General features: G+C 54.2%; 1 protein-coding gene across 1 annotated transcript; it reads left to right on the forward strand.

The window, feature by feature from the left end:
• Positions 1-17,112: 17,112 nt before the first annotated feature.
• On the forward strand, positions 17,113-19,964 carry LOC141968306 (ubiquitin carboxyl-terminal hydrolase 36-like). Its single transcript, XM_074922854.1, has 5 exons — positions 17,113-18,104; positions 18,534-18,644; positions 18,720-18,822; positions 18,970-19,037; positions 19,199-19,964. Exons 1-5 carry the CDS (start codon positions 17,849-17,851, stop codon positions 19,516-19,518), a joined length of 858 nt encoding a protein of 285 aa, XP_074778955.1. The 5' UTR covers positions 17,113-17,848; the 3' UTR covers positions 19,519-19,964.
• The last annotated feature ends 340 nt before the right edge of the window (positions 19,965-20,304 follow it).

Genomic DNA, 20,304 nt, shown 5'->3' on the forward strand with positions numbered 1-20,304 from the left:
GAGCATTTCGATTTGCCTTCTAGTCACGTGCTTGAGCTGCAACACTGTTTACGATTACTACGAGGCCTTCCTGGATGTTACTCTGGATATAAAAGTAAGAGGGTTTGGAACCGTGCTTCGGGATGTCCCGAGCCCCTGTATCTTTCCAGAATCCATGCGGTTGACTCTCAGGGCAAGAGATCTTGGTGGTGGATGGGGGGTAGAAGGGACCGTGTCCTTCTGGGGAGGTCATGGCAGCGGTGTCCCTGTAGGTGCTGGCTTTAAGCCGCACAAGCACACATTCTCTGCACCCTTGATGGACTGTCCTCCTTCTTCCCTTTGCCCTCCCTCAACACCCGTCTGACTCCTAGGCTGACGGGTTGTGGCGTTCTCGTTATGGATGGCCCTGCACACCATGGGTAGCTGAACCGAGCGGTGGCCCAGAGACGTAGCTCTTGGTAGCCCCGGGAATCCCTGGGAAATGAGGGGAATGTCGAGCATAATGCCCTCTTTCTGCCTCCTCCTGGACACTGCTTGCGGGTTCACAGGGGCTCTCCTCAGCGTCACCCTAGCTGGCTGGTTGTGGAAACTCCTCGTGTTTGGGCGAGGGCATTTCCTGCAGCTCAGTGCTCTCCTTTCTGCCTCCTCCAGGCAGCCTCATCTGTCACCGCAGCTCTGGAGAACTTTGTGAAACCTGAGCGGCTGGACGGTGAAAACTGCTTTAAATGCAGCAGGTAGGAAGATGACCAACAACTTCTTAGTACTAGATCGTGCGTGAAGGCGCTGCAAGTCATCTCTTCACAGTGCTGCCTTTGATGCACCATAATGAGACGCAGCCTTTGCTTCATATGGCCTTATGGTACTGAATAACCTTCGAATGGCGTAAGGACAGGTCAGCCGTGCCAGGTTATCTGGCCTTCTTGGGCCAAGACAGGGAGCATTTCAGCACTTGTCTCTCTGCTTGGTTTCAAGGTGTGACAAGTTGGTTGCTGCCTCCAAGAGGTTCACCGTCCATCACGCGCCCAAGGTTTTCACGGCGTGCCTGCTGAGGTGTCAAGATATCACCAGCAAGAAGATCTGCAAGGTGTGTACGCAACCGGAGCGTAACTTCCTCTTCCCGGAGCAGGAGATTTCCCAAGGCAGTCAGTGTGTCCTTTCACAAGCTGCTCATGTTGAACATTTTCTCGTGGGGAGAGGAGAGTTCCCGTGGGAAGACAAGCACGTGCTCTGCTCCGGCAGAGCTGCTTTGGCCGAGAACAGTTTCCTGACACTCAAAGCACGACATGCTGCTTTAGGGAAAACCAAGTGTTGATGAGCCCCAACGAAGTATTTGTACACTTCTGGCCCCTGGTCTCGCACGGTTATTTCATGGGGTGTTTCAGGGTCATTTCTGAGCCCTCTTGGTCTCTCCACAGTTTGTGGAGTATCGCGAGCAATTGGATCTTCGCCCATACATGTCTGAGACAGCTGGGGACCCGCTCCTCTACTCCTTGTATGCTGTCATGGTTCACCGTGGTGCCAGCTGTCATGAAGGACACTTCTACTGCTACACAAAGGTAAAGAGCAACTGCCTTCCTCGCAAGGGAAAACCGTGTGCTGGGGAAGAGAAATTTTCATGGCGGTGTTACTGGCAGCCAAGGTTTTAGGGGAGAAGGTCTCCTTAGGGCTGGGTTGCATTTATTGTGATGGACTCTTGGCTCTGTCGTTTTCTGCCCGTGCTTGTGTTGAGAAGCCCGCACTTCATCTCCAGGTGTCGATGTCTTGTTTTACAGGCCAGCAATGGACTGTGGTACAAGATGAACGATAGCTCTGTGGAGCGTTGTGACATCAGCACAGTTCTCAGGCAGCAAGCCTATTTACTGTTTTACGTCAGGTAAAGACAAGTACAAAAGTGTGTTCAGAACACGCTTCCTTTACTTGGCGTGGCTTTTCCTCTTCTGATCCTCCTCCTGTTTCTGTGTTTCTCTTTCTGTCGTTGGAGACAATCACTACCTGCGTCCTTCAGTGCTGTCAAATCTGAACTACCCCACGTCCGTCCTTGTCCTTCCTTGCTGGGCTTTCGGCTGCTGCCTTCTGCAAACTGCTGCTTGTCTGCTATGGCTAACGTAGAGAAGAGTTCTTAAAGGGGCCTACAGGAAGGCTGGGGAGGGAGGGACTCTTTATCAGGGAGTGGAGGGACAGGACGAGGGGTAACGGTTTCAAACTGAAAGAGGGCAGATTTCGATTGGCTCGAAGGGAGGAATATGTCACTGTGAGGGGGGTGAGGCCCTGACACAGGTTGCCCAGAGCAGCTGTGGCTGCCCCCTCCCTGGAAGGGTTCAAGGCCAAGTTGGACGGGGCTTGGGGCAACCTGGGCTAGTGGAAGGTGTCCCTGCCCGTGGCGGGGGGGCTGGAACTAGACGATCGTTCATGTTCCGTCACACCCAAACCCTTTTACTACCTCTCGATGATTCTGTGAAACGGAGGCTGTAGGGGACCTGGTGGGAAGACAGCAATTGAAGTTCCCATTTGAAGTCTTGGTTAGGTCTTCTCTCTGCTGTAGAAACAGCTCCAAGAAAATGACTGAACCCCAGAGGAGGCTGCAAGAAGAGCCCTAAACAGAGCTCACTCTTGTTTTCTCCAGGTGCGCTGAATCGCAACTTGCACAGAGGGCTTATTCCTCACAGACCCCATCACACTGCTCTGTGAGGAGGAGCAGGGGGACAGCGATTGCCCCAAGTGGTGCCTCTGCTCCCAGAGGTGACACATCTCCAGAGCCCTCCAACAGGAGCTCCCAGTTGGCTCCCGCACCCAGGGCTGCTCGGGTGCCGGCCCCGCACAGACAGACGGAGCAGAACAGATCCCCACAGCGGGTCTATGATCTCCGCAGCCGCATCGTGGAAAGCAAAGCCTGTGAACCCTCAGCAGGGAGGGGGAGGAGGAGGAGGTGAAGGGTCTGCTCAGAGAAGCAGCTCAGACAATCACTCAGCGCAGTGCAGTGGTGACGGAGACAGACTGTGGCCCTGCCTGTGGGCAGAGTGTGTCGATCCTGTGTTGGTTACCTGGTGGCTGCAGCTCAGTAAAGTGTCAGTCGCATGTTAATCCCATGCTGCTCATGTGTTGTTTGTGAGTCAAAGCGCTGATGATGCCCCATTGGTCCTGTCAAGGCCCCGTCTCAATCCCATCGGCACCCCGTCTTCACCCCATGTTGTGTGTTGCTCACATGTTTATCCCGTGCCCCTCACATGTCAAACCTATGTTGAATCCCCATTGATTTGGCCTTAATCCTGTGTGAAGCCCATGCTGGCTGCGTGTTCCTTGCGTGTTGGTCACATGTCCATCCCATGCCATGCCCCTGTCAACCATCTCTTAATTTCCATTGCGGGTGCCTTAATCCCATGTCAATCCCATGTCAGGCCCATGTCAGCTCTAAACGATCCCCATGGATCTTCCTTCGCTCACACGTTAATCCTATGCCGCTCACATGCTGCTTGTGTGTCAGTCCTGTGTCATTGACATGCCAACAGCCTTGATGCCCCATGGATCCCGTCTCGACCCTGTGACACTCAGGTGTCCTTCTGTGTTGATCCCCCCTGAGGAGCCCATCTCCATCACGCCTTGGTCATGTTTTCATCCCCTGTCAGCACCATGTCCATCCCGTGTTGATCCTCGTCCATCCCATGCCCATCCTGTGTCCGTCCTGTGTCCATCTCATGTTAGCCTGTCTCCATCCCAGGTTCATCCCGTGTTGGTCCTGTGTCTGCCCTGTGTGCGTCGTGTGTTGTTCTGTGTCCATCCCGTGCCTGTCCTCTGCCCATCTCATCTCCAGCCCATGTTGACCCATGTCCAACCCCTCCCCAGCCCCTGTCTGTCCCATCTTCATCCTGTGTCCGTCCCGTGTCCATCCCACACTGACCCGTGTCCATCCTGTGTCATCAGCAAACGCCTCACCCCGTCGCCCACAAGGGGACCCTGCCATCTGCGTCCCCGTCCCCCCCCCCCCCAGTTAACCACGGGCATTAATTCCCCCTCATTAAAGACCCCACATCGTTAATGATTTGGGCACAACTAGTGACCCCCTCCCCCCACGGGGCCCTTTTCTTTGGTGGGGGGGGGGGTTGTGAGGTGCTGCCCCACCCGGATGGGGAGGGGCGAGGGCCTGGGGGGTCAGATGTGGGGCTGGGGTGGGGATGTGGGGCTCTTTAAAACGCAGCCCACCATTACAACTCTCCTAGGGCGCCCAGTACCTCTCTGTGGACGTAACTAAATGCTCCTGGTAGGTTCGGCATTCTAACAACCGCTGACATTTTTCCGGGGTAGCAAAGCCTCTTCCAAGGATAATCAGCCCCCGGAGACTGTCAGAATCTGGCAGAGACACGCCAATGATCAGTACTTCAGAAAATGAGAGCCGAGACTAGGCAGTGGAAGGGACCGCAGAAGAATGTGCTGGAGGGTAACCAGAAGAACTGCCAGGGAAGCGCTAAGGGACCAGCAGAACATTCGACAGAGGAGAGTTAAAAGTCATTTGGCAAGAAAATAAAAAACTGGAATGAAGATTTGGTTTTGGCCACACTCTCATTGGGGTAAAGATAAGTAAATCCTGGCAAAAGGCATCTGCGCCGCGCACAGAACGGGCAAACCTCTGGATGTAATTTTCCTCAGGCTGTGGGAAAGCATGCATCTGAATTGCCATTCTCTTGAGCTGAGCTTTGGTTTTGGTTTGGTATGGCTTTTTGTTTGAACAAAACTGAGTACTGCCAATATGAGGAAGGAAATGAAAAATGGGAGTTTAAATATGCTCTCTGGTAAGTCCATGGAACTTGCTAAAAAAATCCTACCAGATTTCTAAAGGCTCTGACAGGCATGGGTTTGGTAATTTTTTGCATTATGGCAGGTAGGAAGATTTTCAGCTTATATTGCATTCCACTTCACTCTCACAATCAACTGTGACTTTGAAAGCTCAGTCAAATGACATTACTCAAAAGTCTATACATTGAGAAGAAACAAAAATTGGGAGTCCCAACCGGTTGTCTCCTCTCCCCGTGGCAACTGATATTCCCCCCTCACCTGACAAATGAACGTCTCGTTTCCTGCAAAGACGCCGTGCTCTCCAAACCTCATACGACGCAAAGAGGCAAAAGCCACACTGAAGTCTGAAAAGGAACTTCTTACTTTAACCGAACAATTTGAAGAAATCCAGATGTATTTAGAAGCGAAGCAAAAAAAATCCTGCATGTGTCTGATCCCTAGGCTCTAGGGGTTACCAGAGAGGAAAAAATGGCCCCCAGCACAGGGACTTGTTATCAGCTCACCAGGGTCCCTGTCGCCCTGCACGCCCCCCTCAGGCAAATGCCATTTCTGGACAGTCACTCTGCATCTCCCTCTGCCCCTTTTTGCCCAGGGCTGTCACCCCTGTGACACTGTGGGGACACGCAGGTTCTTCTGCGCATCCTGGGCAGAATGATGACGACGCTCAGTCCTGGTTACAGTTAAAGCTAGCTTTATTTTTTTAACATAGGTTTATGATCAGCATAGCACAAGATTTCTGAAAGCAGCATCAGCATAGCACCATTTCAGAAGCAGGGTAGCACTGGATGTTACGGCACAGCTTCGCTTATGGTTCCGGATGACCCGGACTCCCTGCAGACTGGGTCACATCTTGGCTTGCCGAAGCTCTACCAGGTGGGGCTGGAGGCCACTGGGGACCTGCATCGGGTGGGGAGGGACAGCAGGGGACAGGTGTCACAACATGTGTTGGAAATCCCCCCAAGACTCTTTATCCTTGAAGAAGAAAGACAATCCCAAAGCATCAAGCTTGGGATCGCTGCAGCGGCTCTTGGAGTAAACAAAGACCGCAAAGTCAGAGCACTTCTTTTCTTGTTTATCTCAGTTAAAGCATTGTTGGGCACCACAGGGATGGGCAACGGCTCAGGTCTGAAGACAGCTTCACCAGCGGGCGTTTCCCCTGTCAGTAATGTCTAGTGAGGGCAGCCACAGCTCTGCCAGGTCTGCCAGAGCTTCCTAGAGCCTGCAAGCCCTGGCTGCTGCTTCTGGTCAGGCTCCTTGTTGTCTTTACACACAGACAGACAGCACTGAAATAGATACGGATGTCTTTTAAAAATCTTTTTTATTTCCTTCTTTTTTATTTTCTTTTTTTTTTTTCCGTCAGGGATCTTCACAGGAATACTACTGAAAAGTCAACTAAGCAAAAACTCTGTCCGCATAATCTTATGGACTAGATGCCTCGCATAAAAGGAGCCTCGTGGGGCTCTGGAATTCTTCAGCCACATCCACCCAAGCAAGCCCGCCTGCCACGGCGTTTTGCCAAGGGTAGCGAAGGCCGTGCTGCCCCAGCACCAGAGCTAAAGTAGCTAAAGCGTGTGCGTGAGGAGCAGGCAGCAGCGGCACACCCTGCTCGACATCCAGCTGCAGGCATCCTCTGCATCCCGGGTGGCACCAGGCACTGCCAGCTCCTGGGCCCTGAGCCTGCCATGAGCTCGGCAGGGAGGGAAGTTTGCACCTCTCAATGTCAGATGGCAGCTGGAGGAGCGGTGCTGGAGGAGGCTCGGAAGCAGAGCTGACTTTGTCCTGAAAGGCAAGGGCGTGGGGTGACAATGGAACACAGCCCTCGGCCGGTGGCTGGGCCCAGGGAAATGGCGCTGGAGCCCCCTGGTCCTGCTGGGGCAGGGGCAAAAATGGTCGCTCCGAGCAGGACAGGGACAAAACTCAATGGCCCAAGCGGGGCAGGAGCAAAGCCAGGCAGCCGGCTTTGGGCAGGGGCATAAAGAGCCACCTGAGGAGGGCCGGAGTAAATCCAGGGAGCCTGTGTGGAGAAGGGGCAAAATGAGCTTCCCCAAGCAAGGGAGGGGAAAAAGCAGCCATCCCAAGAGGGACATGATGAGAAAGGGCCCCCAAGCAAAGCTGTAGCCAGACTGGATGCCCCAAGCAGAGGCTAAAGAGAGAAATGCTCCCTGAGAGGAGCAGCGGCAGAACCAACGCTGACAGCCCTGGGCAGGTTCCCATCCCTCTGGCTGCTGCGGCTCGGGGAAGAGGTGGGAGCTCTGCCCGCGGGTGAGCGGCCCTTCGCCAGCAGCGCGTGGGGAATCCCAGGGGCTGCCAGGTGCTGGCTGCGGGAGGTGCCGGGGCTGTGGCAGCTGCGTGGCCGCAGTGCGTCCCCGTGCGTGTCCCTGGGGCCCCGTGTCACAATGGGGCTGTGACGCGGCCCCGTGTCACAGTGGGGCAGTGATGCAGCACCCACCCGCCTGGCCATTGTGATGTCACCCGCCCGGGCCCAATACCCCGACAAGCGGCCAGCGAAAGCCAGTTGGGCTGAGCTGGCCTTCGGGATAACTCAGCTCCTTCCTTTGGCACTTGCGTGCCTACTTTTTCCCAGCCATTCGCCCTGTCCTTCCCACTTCTCCTCAGCTTCCATCCTCTCTCAGAGGTAATTATGATTTGACTTTCAGGACAGAGCACAGAGAACACGTAGCTGGGGGACAGAAGTTTCAAGAGGGCCTTTGTAACTGCTGTCGGCTGGAGTCCTGTGACAGGGGCAGCAGGGCCGACAGCCTGCAGCTCTGCAGCACCCAAAAGTACCACTGAGAGACTTTTGACGGAGGCTGCTGTTCTGTGGGTTGTGCTGGGGCTTTTTGAAGCGTTCTGTTGAGCTACAATCATTTTTTTGCCATCAGGGATTTGCGCCGACCTCCTCTCTCTGGAAAGCAGCCTCACATCCTCTGCCTTTCCCCTCTGTTCCCGAGAGGAGCCATGGCCGCAACGGGGAACGACTCCTGTGAGTAGTAACGGCTTCGCCAGCAGGTTGGGATTTTGTGGCTGCCCAAAGGCAACGGACGTGGCTGGTGCTCCAGCCCCGAGTGTCGGTGTGCTGACAACCTAGAGCCCATTCTGGGGCCCTTCCTGGTAGCAGACAGACTCACCCCGGCGTTTTCGACTACACACGGGAAAACTAGCACGAGGCTGTCAAAGCTGTCCCTGCTCACAGAAAGATATGACATCAGCAGGGTTCCCTTCTGGGCTAGATACTTGCTTGTTTTCGCCACGTTACAATCAGGAACAGGGAAGACTTGACCTGATAATCCACTTCAAGGCTCTAGAGGGAAAGGAAGGCAGCCCGAGCCACAGAAAGCAGAGCGTGGCTTTGTCGGACTTTCGGCAAAGCGAGCAGGGCAACAGACTGTTTTCCAAAACTCGCTCTTGAGGAGTACATTTCAACGGCAGTGTTGGGCTTCCCCCAGAGAGCTGGTTGTGCTGGGTGCTCCTGGAGAGAACTCAGCTTTTAAAGATGCTGTCATGCAACAGTCTCACGTCATCTCTTTTCAAATGTCGCTTCCCTGCAGTCGTTGGCGAGGGAATGACCCCACCGCAGAGGATCCTCTTTCCCCCGGAGAAGATCCGCATGGAATGGCAGCAGCGGCAGAGAGCTGGAGCGGGACTCCACAACCTGGGCAATACGTGCTTCCTCAACTCCGCCCTGCAGTGCCTGACGTACACCCCACCTCTGGCCAACTACCTGCTCTCCCGGGAGCACAGCCAGTCGTGTGAGTGATTGGGGAACATCTCCCTGTGAATCTGCTGGGCGCTTCCCAGGGATTCCAAGCACCTGGAATCGGATTTAGGGGAAAAGCAGCCCTTCTTTCTCAGCCCCCCGAGCTGGTGTTCTCTGAGCACTCAAGCCTTCTCCTATCTAGATGTGTTCATCTTCGGAAAGGCACCTCTTTGCGGCCTCAGGTCCCCATTCCTGCAAGTGAAGCTCTCTCTCTTTGCTTACTGCCCCGGAAACTTGTGACAATTGAGCATCCCTCTGAAGAACAGTTTCTACGCACTAAAATGCGCTGGGCTCGTTGCGATATTGGCACCTTGGGAGAAGAGGGGCGGAGACTCTTCTTATAACTTCAAGATCCCCGTTAGGTTCCCCACCACTAGAGGTACTTTGCTAACCTGGGAAGTTGGCTTCCCTCCCTCTTCAGGTCGTCAGCAAGGCTTCTGCGTGATGTGCAGAATGGAAAGGCACGTTATCGAGGTCCTGCAGTCCTCCGGCAGCGCCATCGAGCCTTGGGCTATAGTCACTGTTCTCACACGTAAGTCATTTCAGGTGCTTCTACAGGTTTGCTGCCATTCTTGTAGGACAGAACTATAGCCGCCTTCTTTCTTAGGAATAGGAGAACATTTCAAGCTTGGCATGCAGGACGACGCCCACGATTTCTTACGCTGTACTATCGCCGCCATGCAGGAAGCTTGTCTCAGTGGGAGCAGCAAGTAAGCACAAACAAATCACCTTTTCAACGTTCCCCAGCCCTTTGGACACCTTGATGTACGCCCATCAAGGCAACGCTGCGCCCAAGGCTTTCAGACAGAGCAGAACTCTTGGAGCAGCTCACTCTCTGCCTTACCATTCCTTTCCAGCTTGGACGTGGCTTCTCAGTCAACCACCGTTGTCCATCAAATCTTTGCGGGCTTTCTGAGATCCCGAGGTACTTCTCCAGAACCATTGCTCTCCTTGGCATTGTCTGTGTCCTTCTGTCTGCCCGTCACACCCAGGTGATGCTGTGACTGGCGTAGTCGGTATGAAGGACCTAAACCAGCACAGTCGATCGACTTCCCTGATCACCGAGCATTTCGATTTGCCTTCTAGTCACGTGCTTGAGCTGCAACACTGTTTACGATTACTACGAGGCCTTCCTGGATGTTACTCTGGATATAAAAGTAAGAGGGTTTGGAACCGTGCTTCGGGATGTCCCGAGCCCCTGTATCTTTCCAGAATCCATGCGGTTGACTCTCAGGGCAAGAGATCTTGGTGGTGGATGGGGGGTAGAAGGGACCGTGTCCTTCTGGGGAGGTCATGGCAGCGGTGTCCCTGTAGGTGCTGGCTTTAAGCCGCACAAGCACACATTCTCTGCACCCTTGATGGACTGTCCTCCTTCTTCCCTTTGCCCTCCCTCAACACCCGTCTGACTCCTAGGCTGACGGGTTGTGGCGTTCTCGTTACGGATGGCCCTGCACACCATGGGTAGCTGAACCGAGCGGTGGCCCAGAGACGTAGCTCTTGGTAGCCCCGGGAATCCCTGGGAAATGAGGGGAATGTCGAGCATAATGCCCTCTTTCTGCCTCCTCCTGGACACTGCTTGCGGGTTCACAGGGGCTCTCCTCAGCGTCACCCTAGCTGGCTGGTTGTGGAAACTCCTCGTGTTTGGGCGAGGGCATTTCCTGCAGCTCAGTGCTCTCCTTTCTGCCTCCTCCAGGCAGCCTCATCTGTCACCGCAGCTCTGGAGAACTTTGTGAAACCTGAGCGGCTGGACGGTGAAAACTGCTTTAAATGCAGCAGGTAGGAAGATGACCAACAACTTCTTAGTACTAGATCGTGCGTGAAGGCGCTGCAAGTCATCTCTTCACAGTGCTGCCTTTGATGCACCATAATGAGACGCAGCCTTTGCTTCATATGGCCTTATGGTACTGAATAACCTTCGAATGGCGTAAGGACAGGTCAGCCGTGCCAGGTTATCTGGCCTTCTTGGGCCAAGACAGGGAGCATTTCAGCACTTGTCTCTCTGCTTGGTTTCAAGGTGTGACAAGTTGGTTGCTGCCTCCAAGAGGTTCACTGTCCATCACGCGCCCAAGGTTTTCACGGCGTGCCTGCTGAGGTGTCAAGATATCACCAGCAAGAAGATCTGCAAGGTGTGTACGCAACCGGAGCGTAACTTCCTCTTCCCGGAGCAGGAGATTTCCCAAGGCAGTCAGTGTGTCCTTTCACAAGCTGCTCATGTTGAACATTTTCTCGTGGGGAGAGGAGAGTTCCCGTGGGAAGACAAGCACGTGCTCTGCTCCGGCAGAGCTGCTTTGGCCGAGAACAGTTTCCTGACACTCAAAGCACGACATGCTGCTTTAGGGAAAACCAAGTGTTGATGAGCCCCAACGAAGTATTTGTACACTTCTGGCCCCTGGTCTCGCACGGTTATTTCATGGGGTGTTTCAGGGTCATTTCTGAGCCCTCTTGGTCTCTCCGCAGTTTGTGGAGTATCGCGAGCAATTGGATCTTCGCCCATACATGTCTGAGACAGCTGGGGACCCGCTCCTCTACTCCTTGTATGCTGTCATGATTCACCGTGGTGCCAGCTGTCATGAAGGACACTTCTACTGCTACACAAAGGTAAAGAGCAACTGCCTTCCTCGCAAGGGAAAACCGTGTGCTGGGGAAGAGAAATTTTCATGGCGGTGTTACTGGCAGCCAAGGTTTTAGGGGAGAAGGTCTCCTTAGGGCTGGGTTGCATTTGTTGTGATGGACTCTTGGCTCTGTCGTTTTCTGCCTGTGCTTGTGTTGAGAAGCCCGCACTTCATCTCCAGGTGTCGATGTCTTGTTTTACAGGCCAGCAATGGACTGTGGTACAAGATGAACGATAGCTCTGTGGAGCGTTGTGACATCAGCACAGTTCTCAGGCAGCAAGCCTATTTACTGTTTTACGTCAGGTAAAAACAAGTATAAAAATGTGTTCGGAACACGTTTCCTTTACTTGGCGTGGCTTTTCCTCTTCTGATCCTCCTCCTGTTTCTGTGTTTCTCTTTCTGTCGTTGGAGACAATCACTACCTGCGTCCTTCAGTGCTGTCAAATCTGAACTACCCCACGTCCGTCCTTCTCCTCCCTTGCTGGGCTTTCGGCTGCTGCCTTCTGCAAACTGCTGCTTGTCTGCTATGGCTAACGTAGAGAAGAGTTCTTAAAGGGGCCTACAGGAAGGCTGGGGAGGGAGGGACTCTTTATCAGGGAGTGGAGGGACAGGACGAGGGGTAACGGTTTCAAACTGAAAGAGGGCAGATTTCGATTGGCTCGAAGGGAGGAATATGTCACTGTGAGGGGGGTGAGGCCCTGACACAGGTTGCCCAGAGCAGCTGTGGCTGCCCCCTCCCTGGAAGGGTTCAAGGCCAAGTTGGACGGGGCTTGGGGCAACCTGGGCTAGTGGAAGGTGTCCCTGCCCGTGGCGGGGGGGCTGGAACTAGACGATCGTTCATGTTCCGTCACACCCAAACCCTTTTACTACCTCTCGATGATTCTGTGAAACGGAGGCTGTAGGGGACCTGGTGGGAAGACAGCAATTGAAGTTCCCATTTGAAGTCTTGGTTAGGTCTTCTCTCTGCTGTAGAAACAGCTCCAAGAAAATGACTGAACCCCAGAGGAGGCTGCAAGAAGAGCCCTAAACAGAGCTCACTCTTGTTTTCTCCAGGTGCGCTGAATCGCAACTTGCACAGAGGGCTTATTCCTCACAGACCCCATCACACTGCTCTGTGAGGAGGAGCAGGGGGACAGCGATTGCCCCAAGTGGTGCCTCTGCTCCCAGAGGTGACACATCTCCAGAGCCCTCCAACAGGAGCTCCCAGTTGGCTCCCGCACCCAGGGCTGCTCGGGTGCCGGCCCCGCACAGACAGACGGAGCAGAACAGATCCCCACAGCGGGTCTATGATCTCCGCAGCCGCATCGTGGAAAGCAAAGCCTGTGAACCCTCAGCAGGGAGGGGGAGGAGGAGGAGGTGAAGGGTCTGCTCAGAGAAGCAGCTCAGACAATCACTCAGCGCAGTGCAGTGGTGACGGAGACAGACTGTGGCCCTGCCTGTGGGCAGAGTGTGTCGATCCTGTGTTGGTTACCTGGTGGCTGCAGCTCAGTAAAGTGTCAGTCGCATGTTAATCCCATGCTGTTCATGTGTTGTTTGTGAGTCAAAGCGCTGATGATGCCCCATTGGTCCTGTCAAGGCCCCGTCTCAATCCCATCGGCACCCCGTCTTCACCCCATGTTGTGTGTTGCTCACATGTTTATCCCGTGCCCCTCACATGTCAAACCTATGTTGAATCCCCATTGATTTGGCCTTAATCCTGTGTGAAGCCCATGCTGGCTGCGTGTTCCTTGCGTGTTGGTCACATGTCCATCCCATGCCATGCCCCTGTCAACCATCTCTTAATTTCCATTGCGGGTGCCTTAATCCCATGTCAATCCCATGTCAGGCCCATGTCAGCTCTAAACGATCCCCATGGATCTTCCTTCGCTCACACGTTAATCCTATGCCGCTCACATGCTGCTTGTGTGTCAGTCCTGTGTCATTGACATGCCAACAGCCTTGATGCCCCATGGATCCCGTCTCGACCCTGTGACACTCAGGTGTCCTTCTGTGTTGATCCCCCCTGAGGAGCCCATCTCCATCACGCCTTGGTCATGTTTTCATCCCCTGTCAGCACCATGTCCATCCCGTGTTGATCCTCGTCCATCCCATGCCCATCCTGTGCCCGTCCTGTGTCCATCTCATGTTAGCCTGTCTCCATCCCAGGTTCATCCCGTGTTGGTCCTGTGTCTGCCCTGTGTGCGTCGTGTGTTGTTCTGTGTCCATCCCGTGCCTGTCCTCTGCCCATCTCATCTCCAGCCCATGTTGACCCATGTCCAACCCCTCCCCAGCCCCTGTCTGTCCCATCTTCATCCTGTGTCCGTCCCGTGTCCATCCCACACTGACCCGTGTCCATCCTGTGTCATCAGCAAACGCCTCACCCCGTCGCCCACAAGGGGACCCTGCCATCTGCGTCCCCGTCCCCCCCCCCCCCCAGTTAACCACGGGCATTAATTCCCCCTCATTAAAGACCCCACATCGTTAATGATTTGGGCACAACTAGTGACCCCCTCCCCCCACGGGGCCCTTTTCTTTGGTGGGGGGGGGGGTTGTGAGGTGCTGCCCCACCCGGATGGGGAGGGGCGAGGGCCTGGGGGGTCAGATGTGGGGCTGGGGTGGGGATGTGGGGCTCTTTAAAACGCAGCCCACCATTACAACTCTCCTAGGGCGCCCAGTACCTCTCTGTGGACGTAACTAAATGCTCCTGGTAGGTTCGGCATTCTAACAACCGCTGACATTTTTCCGGGGTAGCAAAGCCTCTTCCAAGGATAATCAGCCCCCGGAGACTGTCAGAATCTGGCAGAGACACGCCAATGATCAGTACTTCAGAAAATGAGAGCCGAGACTAGGCAGTGGAAGGGACCGCAGAAGAATGTGCTGGAGGGTAACCAGAAGAACTGCCAGGGAAGCGCTAAGGGACCAGCAGAACATTCGACAGAGGAGAGTTAAAAGTCATTTGGCAAGAAAATAAAAAACTGGAATGAAGATTTGGTTTTGGCCACACTCTCATTGGGGTAAAGATAAGTAAATCCTGGCAAAAGGCATCTGCGCCGCGCACAGAACGGGCAAACCTCTGGATGTAATTTTCCTCAGGCTGTGGGAAAGCATGCATCTGAATTGCCATTCTCTTGAGCTGAGCTTTGGTTTTGGTTTGGTATGGCTTTTTGTTTGAACAAAACTGAGTACTGCCAATATGAGGAAGGAAATGAAAAATGGGAGTTTAAATATGCTCTCTGGTAAGTCCATGGAACTTGCTAAAAAAATCCTACCAGATTTCTAAAGGCTCTGACAGGCATGGGTTTGGTAATTTTTTGCATTATGGCAGGTAGGAAGATTTTCAGCTTATATTGCATTCCACTTCACTCTCACAATCAACTGTGACTTTGAAAGCTCAGTCAAATGACATTACTCAAAAGTCTATACATTGAGAAGAAACAAAAATTGGGAGTCCCAACCGGTTGTCTCCTCTCCCCGTGGCAACTGATATTCCCCCCTCACCTGACAAATGAACGTCTCGTTTCCTGCAAAGACGCCGTGCTCTCCAAACCTCATACGACACAAAGAGGCAAAAGCCACACTGAAGTCTGAAAAGGAACTTCTTACTTTAACCGAACAATTTGAAGAAATCCAGATGTATTTAGAAGCGAAGCAAAAAAAATCCTGCATGTGTCTGATCCCTAGGCTCTAGGGGTTACCAGAGAGGAAAAAATGGCCCCCAGCACAGGGACTTGTTATCAGCTCACCAGGGTCCCTGTCGCCCTGCACGCCCCCCTCAGGCAAATGCCATTTCTGGACAGTCACTCTGCATCTCCCTCTGCCCCTTTTTGCCCAGGGCTGTCACCCCTGTGACAATGTGGGGACACGCAGGTTCTTCTGCGCATCCTGGGCAGAATGATGACGACGCTCAGTCCTGGTTACAGTTAAAGCTAGCTTTATTTTTTTAACATAGGTTTATGATCAGCATAGCACAAGATTTCTGAAAGCAGCATCAGCATAGCACCATTTCAGAAGCAGGGTAGCACTGGATGTTACGGCACAGCTTCGCTTATGGTTCCGGATGACCCGGACTCCCTGCAGACTGGGTCACATCTTGGCTTGCCGAAGCTCTACCAGGTGGGGCTGGAGGCCACTGGGGACCTGCATCGGGTGGGGAGGGACAGCAGGGGACAGGTGTCACAACATGTGTTGGAAATCCCCCCAAGACTCTTTATCCTTGAAGAAGAAAGACAATCCCAAAGCATCAAGCTTGGGATCGCTGCAGCGGCTCTTGGAGTAAACAAAGACCGCAAAGTCAGAGCACTTCTTTTCTTGTTTATCTCAGTTAAAGCATTGTTGGGCACCACAGGGATGGGCAACGGCTCAGGTCTGAAGACAGCTTCACCAGCGGGCGTTTCCCCTGTCAGTAATGTCTAGTGAGGGCAGCCACAGCTCTGCCAGGTCTGCCAGAGCTTCCTAGAGCCTGCAAGCCCTGGCTGCTGCTTCTGGTCAGGCTCCTTGTTGTCTTTACACACAGACAGACAGCACTGAAATAGATACGGATGTCTTTTAAAAATCTTTTTTATTTCCTTCTTTTTTATTTTCTTTTTTTTTTTTCCGTCAGGGATCTTCACAGGAATACTACTGAAAAGTCAACTAAGCAAAAACTCTGTCCGCATAATCTTATGGACTAGATGCCTCGCATAAAAGGAGCCTCGTGGGGCTCTGGAATTCTTCAGCCACATCCACCCAAGCAAGCCCGCCTGCCACGGCGTTTTGCCAAGGGTAGCGAAGGCCGTGCTGCCCCAGCACCAGAGCTAAAGTAGCTAAAGCGTGTGCGTGAGGAGCAGGCAGCAGCGGCACACCCTGCTCGACATCCAGCTGCAGGCATCCTCTGCATCCCGGGTGGCACCAGGCACTGCCAGCTCCTGGGCCCTGAGCCTGCCATGAGCTCGGCAGGGAGGGAAGTTTGCACCTCTCAATGTCAGATGGCAGCTGGAGGAGCGGTGCTGGAGGAGGCTCGGAAGCAGAGCTGACTTTGTCCTGAAAGGCAAGGGCGTGGGGTGACAATGGAACACAGCCCTCGGCCGGTGGCTGGGCCCAGGGAAATGGCGCTGGAGCCCCCTGGTCCTGCTGGGGCAGGGGCAAAAATGGTCGCTCCGAGCAGGACAGGGACAAAACTCAATGGCCCAAGCGGGGCAGGAGCAAAGCCAGGCAGCCGGCTTTGGGCAGGGGCATAAAGAGCCACCTGAGGAGGGCCGGAGTAAATCCAGGGAGCCTGTGTGGAGAAGGGGCAAAATGAGCTTCCCCAAGCAAGGGAGGGGAAAAAGCAGCCATCCCAAGAGGGACATGATGAGAAAGGGCCCCCAAGCAAAGCTGTAGCCAGACTGGATGCCCCAAGCAGAGGCTAAAGAGAGAAATGCTCCCTGAGAGGAGCAGCGGCAGAACCAACGCTGACAGCCCTGGGCAGGTTCCCATCCCTCTGGCTGCTGCGGCTCGGGGAAGAGGTGGGAGCTCTGCCCGCGGGTGAGCGGCCCTTCGCCAGCAGCGCGTGGGGAATCCCAGGGGCTGCCAGGTGCTGGCTGCGGGAGGTGCCGGGGCTGTGGCAGCTGCGTGGCCGCAGTGCGTCCCCGTGCGTGTCCCTGGGGCCCCGTGTCACAATGGGGCTGTGACGCGGCCCCGTGTCACAGTGGGGCAGTGATGCAGCACCCACCCGCCTGGCCATTGTGATGTCACCCGCCCGGGCCCAATACCCCGACAAGCGGCCAGCGAAAGCCAGTTGGGCTGAGCTGGCCTTCGGGATAACTCAGCTCCTTCCTTTGGCACTTGCGTGCCTACTTTTTCCCAGCCATTCGCCCTGTCCTTCCCACTTCTCCTCAGCTTCCATCCTCTCTCAGAGGTAATTATGATTTGACTTTCAGGACAGAGCACAGAGAACACGTAGCTGGGGGACAGAAGTTTCAAGAGGGCCTTTGTAACTGCTGTCGGCTGGAGTCCTGTGACAGAGGCAGCAGGGCCGACAGCCTGCAGCTCTGCAGCACCCAAAAGTACCACTGAGAGACTTTTGACGGAGGCTGCTGTTCTGTGGGTTGTGCTGGGGCTTTTTGAAGCGTTCTGTTGAGCTACAATCATTTTTTTGCCATCAGGGATTTGCGCCGACCTCCTCTCTCTGGAAAGCAGCCTCACATCCTCTGCCTTTCCCCTCTGTTCCCGAGAGGAGCCATGGCCGCAACGGGGAACGACTCCTGTGAGTAGTAACGGCTTCGCCAGCAGGTTGGGATTTTGTGGCTGCCCAAAGGCAACGGACGTGGCTGGTGCTCCAGCCCCGAGTGTCGGTGTGCTGACAACCTAGAGCCCATTCTGGGGCCCTTCCTGGTAGCAGACAGACTCACCCCGGCGTTTTCGACTACACACGGGAAAACTAGCACGAGGCTGTCAAAGCTGTCCCTGCTCACAGAAAGATATGACATCAGCAGGGTTCCCTTCTGGGCTAGATACTTGCTTGTTTTCGCCACGTTACAATCAGGAACAGGGAAGACTTGACCTGATAATCCACTTCAAGGCTCTAGAGGGAAAGGAAGGCAGCCCGAGCCACAGAAAGCAGAGCGTGGCTTTGTCGGACTTTCGGCAAAGCGAGCAGGGCAACAGACTGTTTTCCAAAACTCGCTCTTGAGGAGTACATTTCAACGGCAGTGTTGGGCTTCCCCCAGAGAGCTGGTTGTGCTGGGTGCTCCTGGAGAGAACTCAGCTTTTAAAGATGCTGTCATGCAACAGTCTCACGTCATCTCTTTTCAAATGTCGCTTCCCTGCAGTCGTTGGCGAGGGAATGACCCCACCGCAGAGGATCCTCTTTCCCCCGGAGAAGATCCGCATGGAATGGCAGCAGCGGCAGAGAGCTGGAGCGGGACTCCACAACCTGGGCAATACGTGCTTCCTCAACTCCGCCCTGCAGTGCCTGACGTACACCCCACCTCTGGCCAACTACCTGCTCTCCCGGGAGCACAGCCAGTCGTGTGAGTGATTGGGGAACATCTCCCTGTGAATCTGCTGGGCGCTTCCCAGGGATTCCAAGCACCTGGAATCGGATTTAGGGGAAAAGCAGCCCTTCTTTCTCAGCCCCCCGAGCTGGTGTTCTCTGAGCACTCAAGCCTTCTCCTATCTAGATGTGTTCATCTTCGGAAAGGCACCTCTTTGCGGCCTCAGGTCCCCATTCCTGCAAGTGAAGCTCTCTCTCTTTGCTTACTGCCCCGGAAACTTGTGACAATTGAGCATCCCTCTGAAGAACAGTTTCTACGCACTAAAATGTGCTGGGCTCGTTGCGATATTGGCACCTTGGGAGAAGAGGGGCGGAGACTCTTCTTATAACTTCAAGATCCCCGTTAGGTTCCCCACCACTAGAGGTACTTTGCTAACCTGGGAAGTTGGCTTCCCTCCCTCTTCAGGTCGTCAGCAAGGCTTCTGCGTGATGTGCAGAATGGAAAGGCACGTTATCGAGGTCCTGCAGTCCTCCGGCAGCGCCATCGAGCCTTGGGCTATAGTCAGTGTTCTCACACGTAAGTCATTTCAGGTGCTTCTACAGGTTTGCTGCCATTCTTGTAGGACAGAACTATAGCCGCCTTCTTTCTTAGGGATAGGAGAACATTTCAAGCTTGGCATGCAGGACGACGCCCACGATTTCTTATGCTGTACTATCGCCGCCATGCAGGAAGCTTGTCTGAGTGGGAGCAGCAAGTAAGCACAAACAAATCACCTTTTCAACGTTCCCCAGCCCTTTGGACACCTTGATGTACGCCCATCAAGGCAACGCTGCGCCCAAGGCTTTCAGACAGAGCAGAACTCTTGGAGCAGCTCACTCTCTGCCTTACCATTCCTTTCCAGCTTGGACGTGGCTTCTCAGTCAACCACCGTTGTCCATCAAATCTTTGCGGGCTTTCTGAGATCCCGAGGTACTTCTCCAGAACCATTGCTCTCCTTGGCATTGTCTGTGTCCTTCTGTCTGCCCGTCACACCCAGGTGATGCTGTGACTGGCGTAGTCGGTATGAAGGACCTAAACCAGCACAGTCGATCGACTTCCCTGATCACCGAGCATTTCGATTTGCCTTCTAGTCACGTGCTTGAGCTGCAACACTGTTTACGATTACTACGAGGCCTTCCTGGATGTTACTCTGGATATAAAAGTAAGAGGGTTTGGAACCGTGCTTCGGGATGTCCCGAGCCCCTGTATCTTTCCAGAATCCATGCGGTTGACTCTCAGGGCAAGAGATCTTGGTGGTGGATGGGGGGTAGAAGGGACCGTGTCCTTCTGGGGAGGTCATGGCAGCGGTGTCCCTGTAGGTGCTGGCTTTAAGCCGCACAAGCACACATTCTCTGCACCCTTGATGGACTGTCCTCCTTCTTCCCTTTGCCCTCCCTCAACACCCGTCTGACTCCTAGGCTGACGGGTTGTGGCGTTCTCGTTACGGATGGCCCTGCACACCATGGGTAGCTGAACCGAGCGGTGGCCCAGAGACGTAGCTCTTGGTAGCCCCGGGAATCCCTGGGAAATGAGGGGAATGTCGAGCATAATGCCCTCTTTCTGCCTCCTCCTGGACACTGCTTGCGGGTTCACAGGGGCTCTCCTCAGCGTCACCCTAGCTGGCTGGTTGTGGAAACTCCTCGTGTTTGGGCGAGGGCATTTCCTGCAGCTCAGTGCTCTCCTTTCTGCCTCCTCCAGGCAGCCTCATCTGTCACCGCAGCTCTGGAGAACTTTGTGAAACCTGAGCGGCTGGACGGTGAAAACTGCTTTAAATGCAGCAGGTAGGAAGATGACCAACAACTTCTTAGTACTAGATCGTGCGTGAAGGCGCTGCAAGTCATCTCTTCACAGTGCTGCCTTTGATGCACCATAATGAGACGCAGCCTTTGCTTCATATGGCCTTATGGTACTGAATAACCTTCGAATGGCGTAAGGACAGGTCAGCCGTGCCAGGTTATCTGGCCTTCTTGGGCCAAGACAGGGAGCATTTCAGCACTTGTCTCTCTGCTTGGTTTCAAGGTGTGACAAGTTGGTTGCCGCCTCCAAGAGGTTCACTGTCCATCACGCGCCCAAGGTTTTCACGGCGTGCCTGCTGAGGTGTCAAGATATCACCAGCAAGAAGATCTGCAAGGTGTGTACGCAACCGGAGCGTAACTTCCTCTTCCCGGAGCAGGAGATTTCCCAAGGCAGTCAGTGT

The sequence above is a fragment of the Athene noctua genome, chromosome 19 (genome assembly GCF_965140245.1).
Source record: "Athene noctua chromosome 19, bAthNoc1.hap1.1, whole genome shotgun sequence".
NCBI lineage: Eukaryota > Metazoa > Chordata > Aves > Strigiformes > Strigidae > Athene > Athene noctua.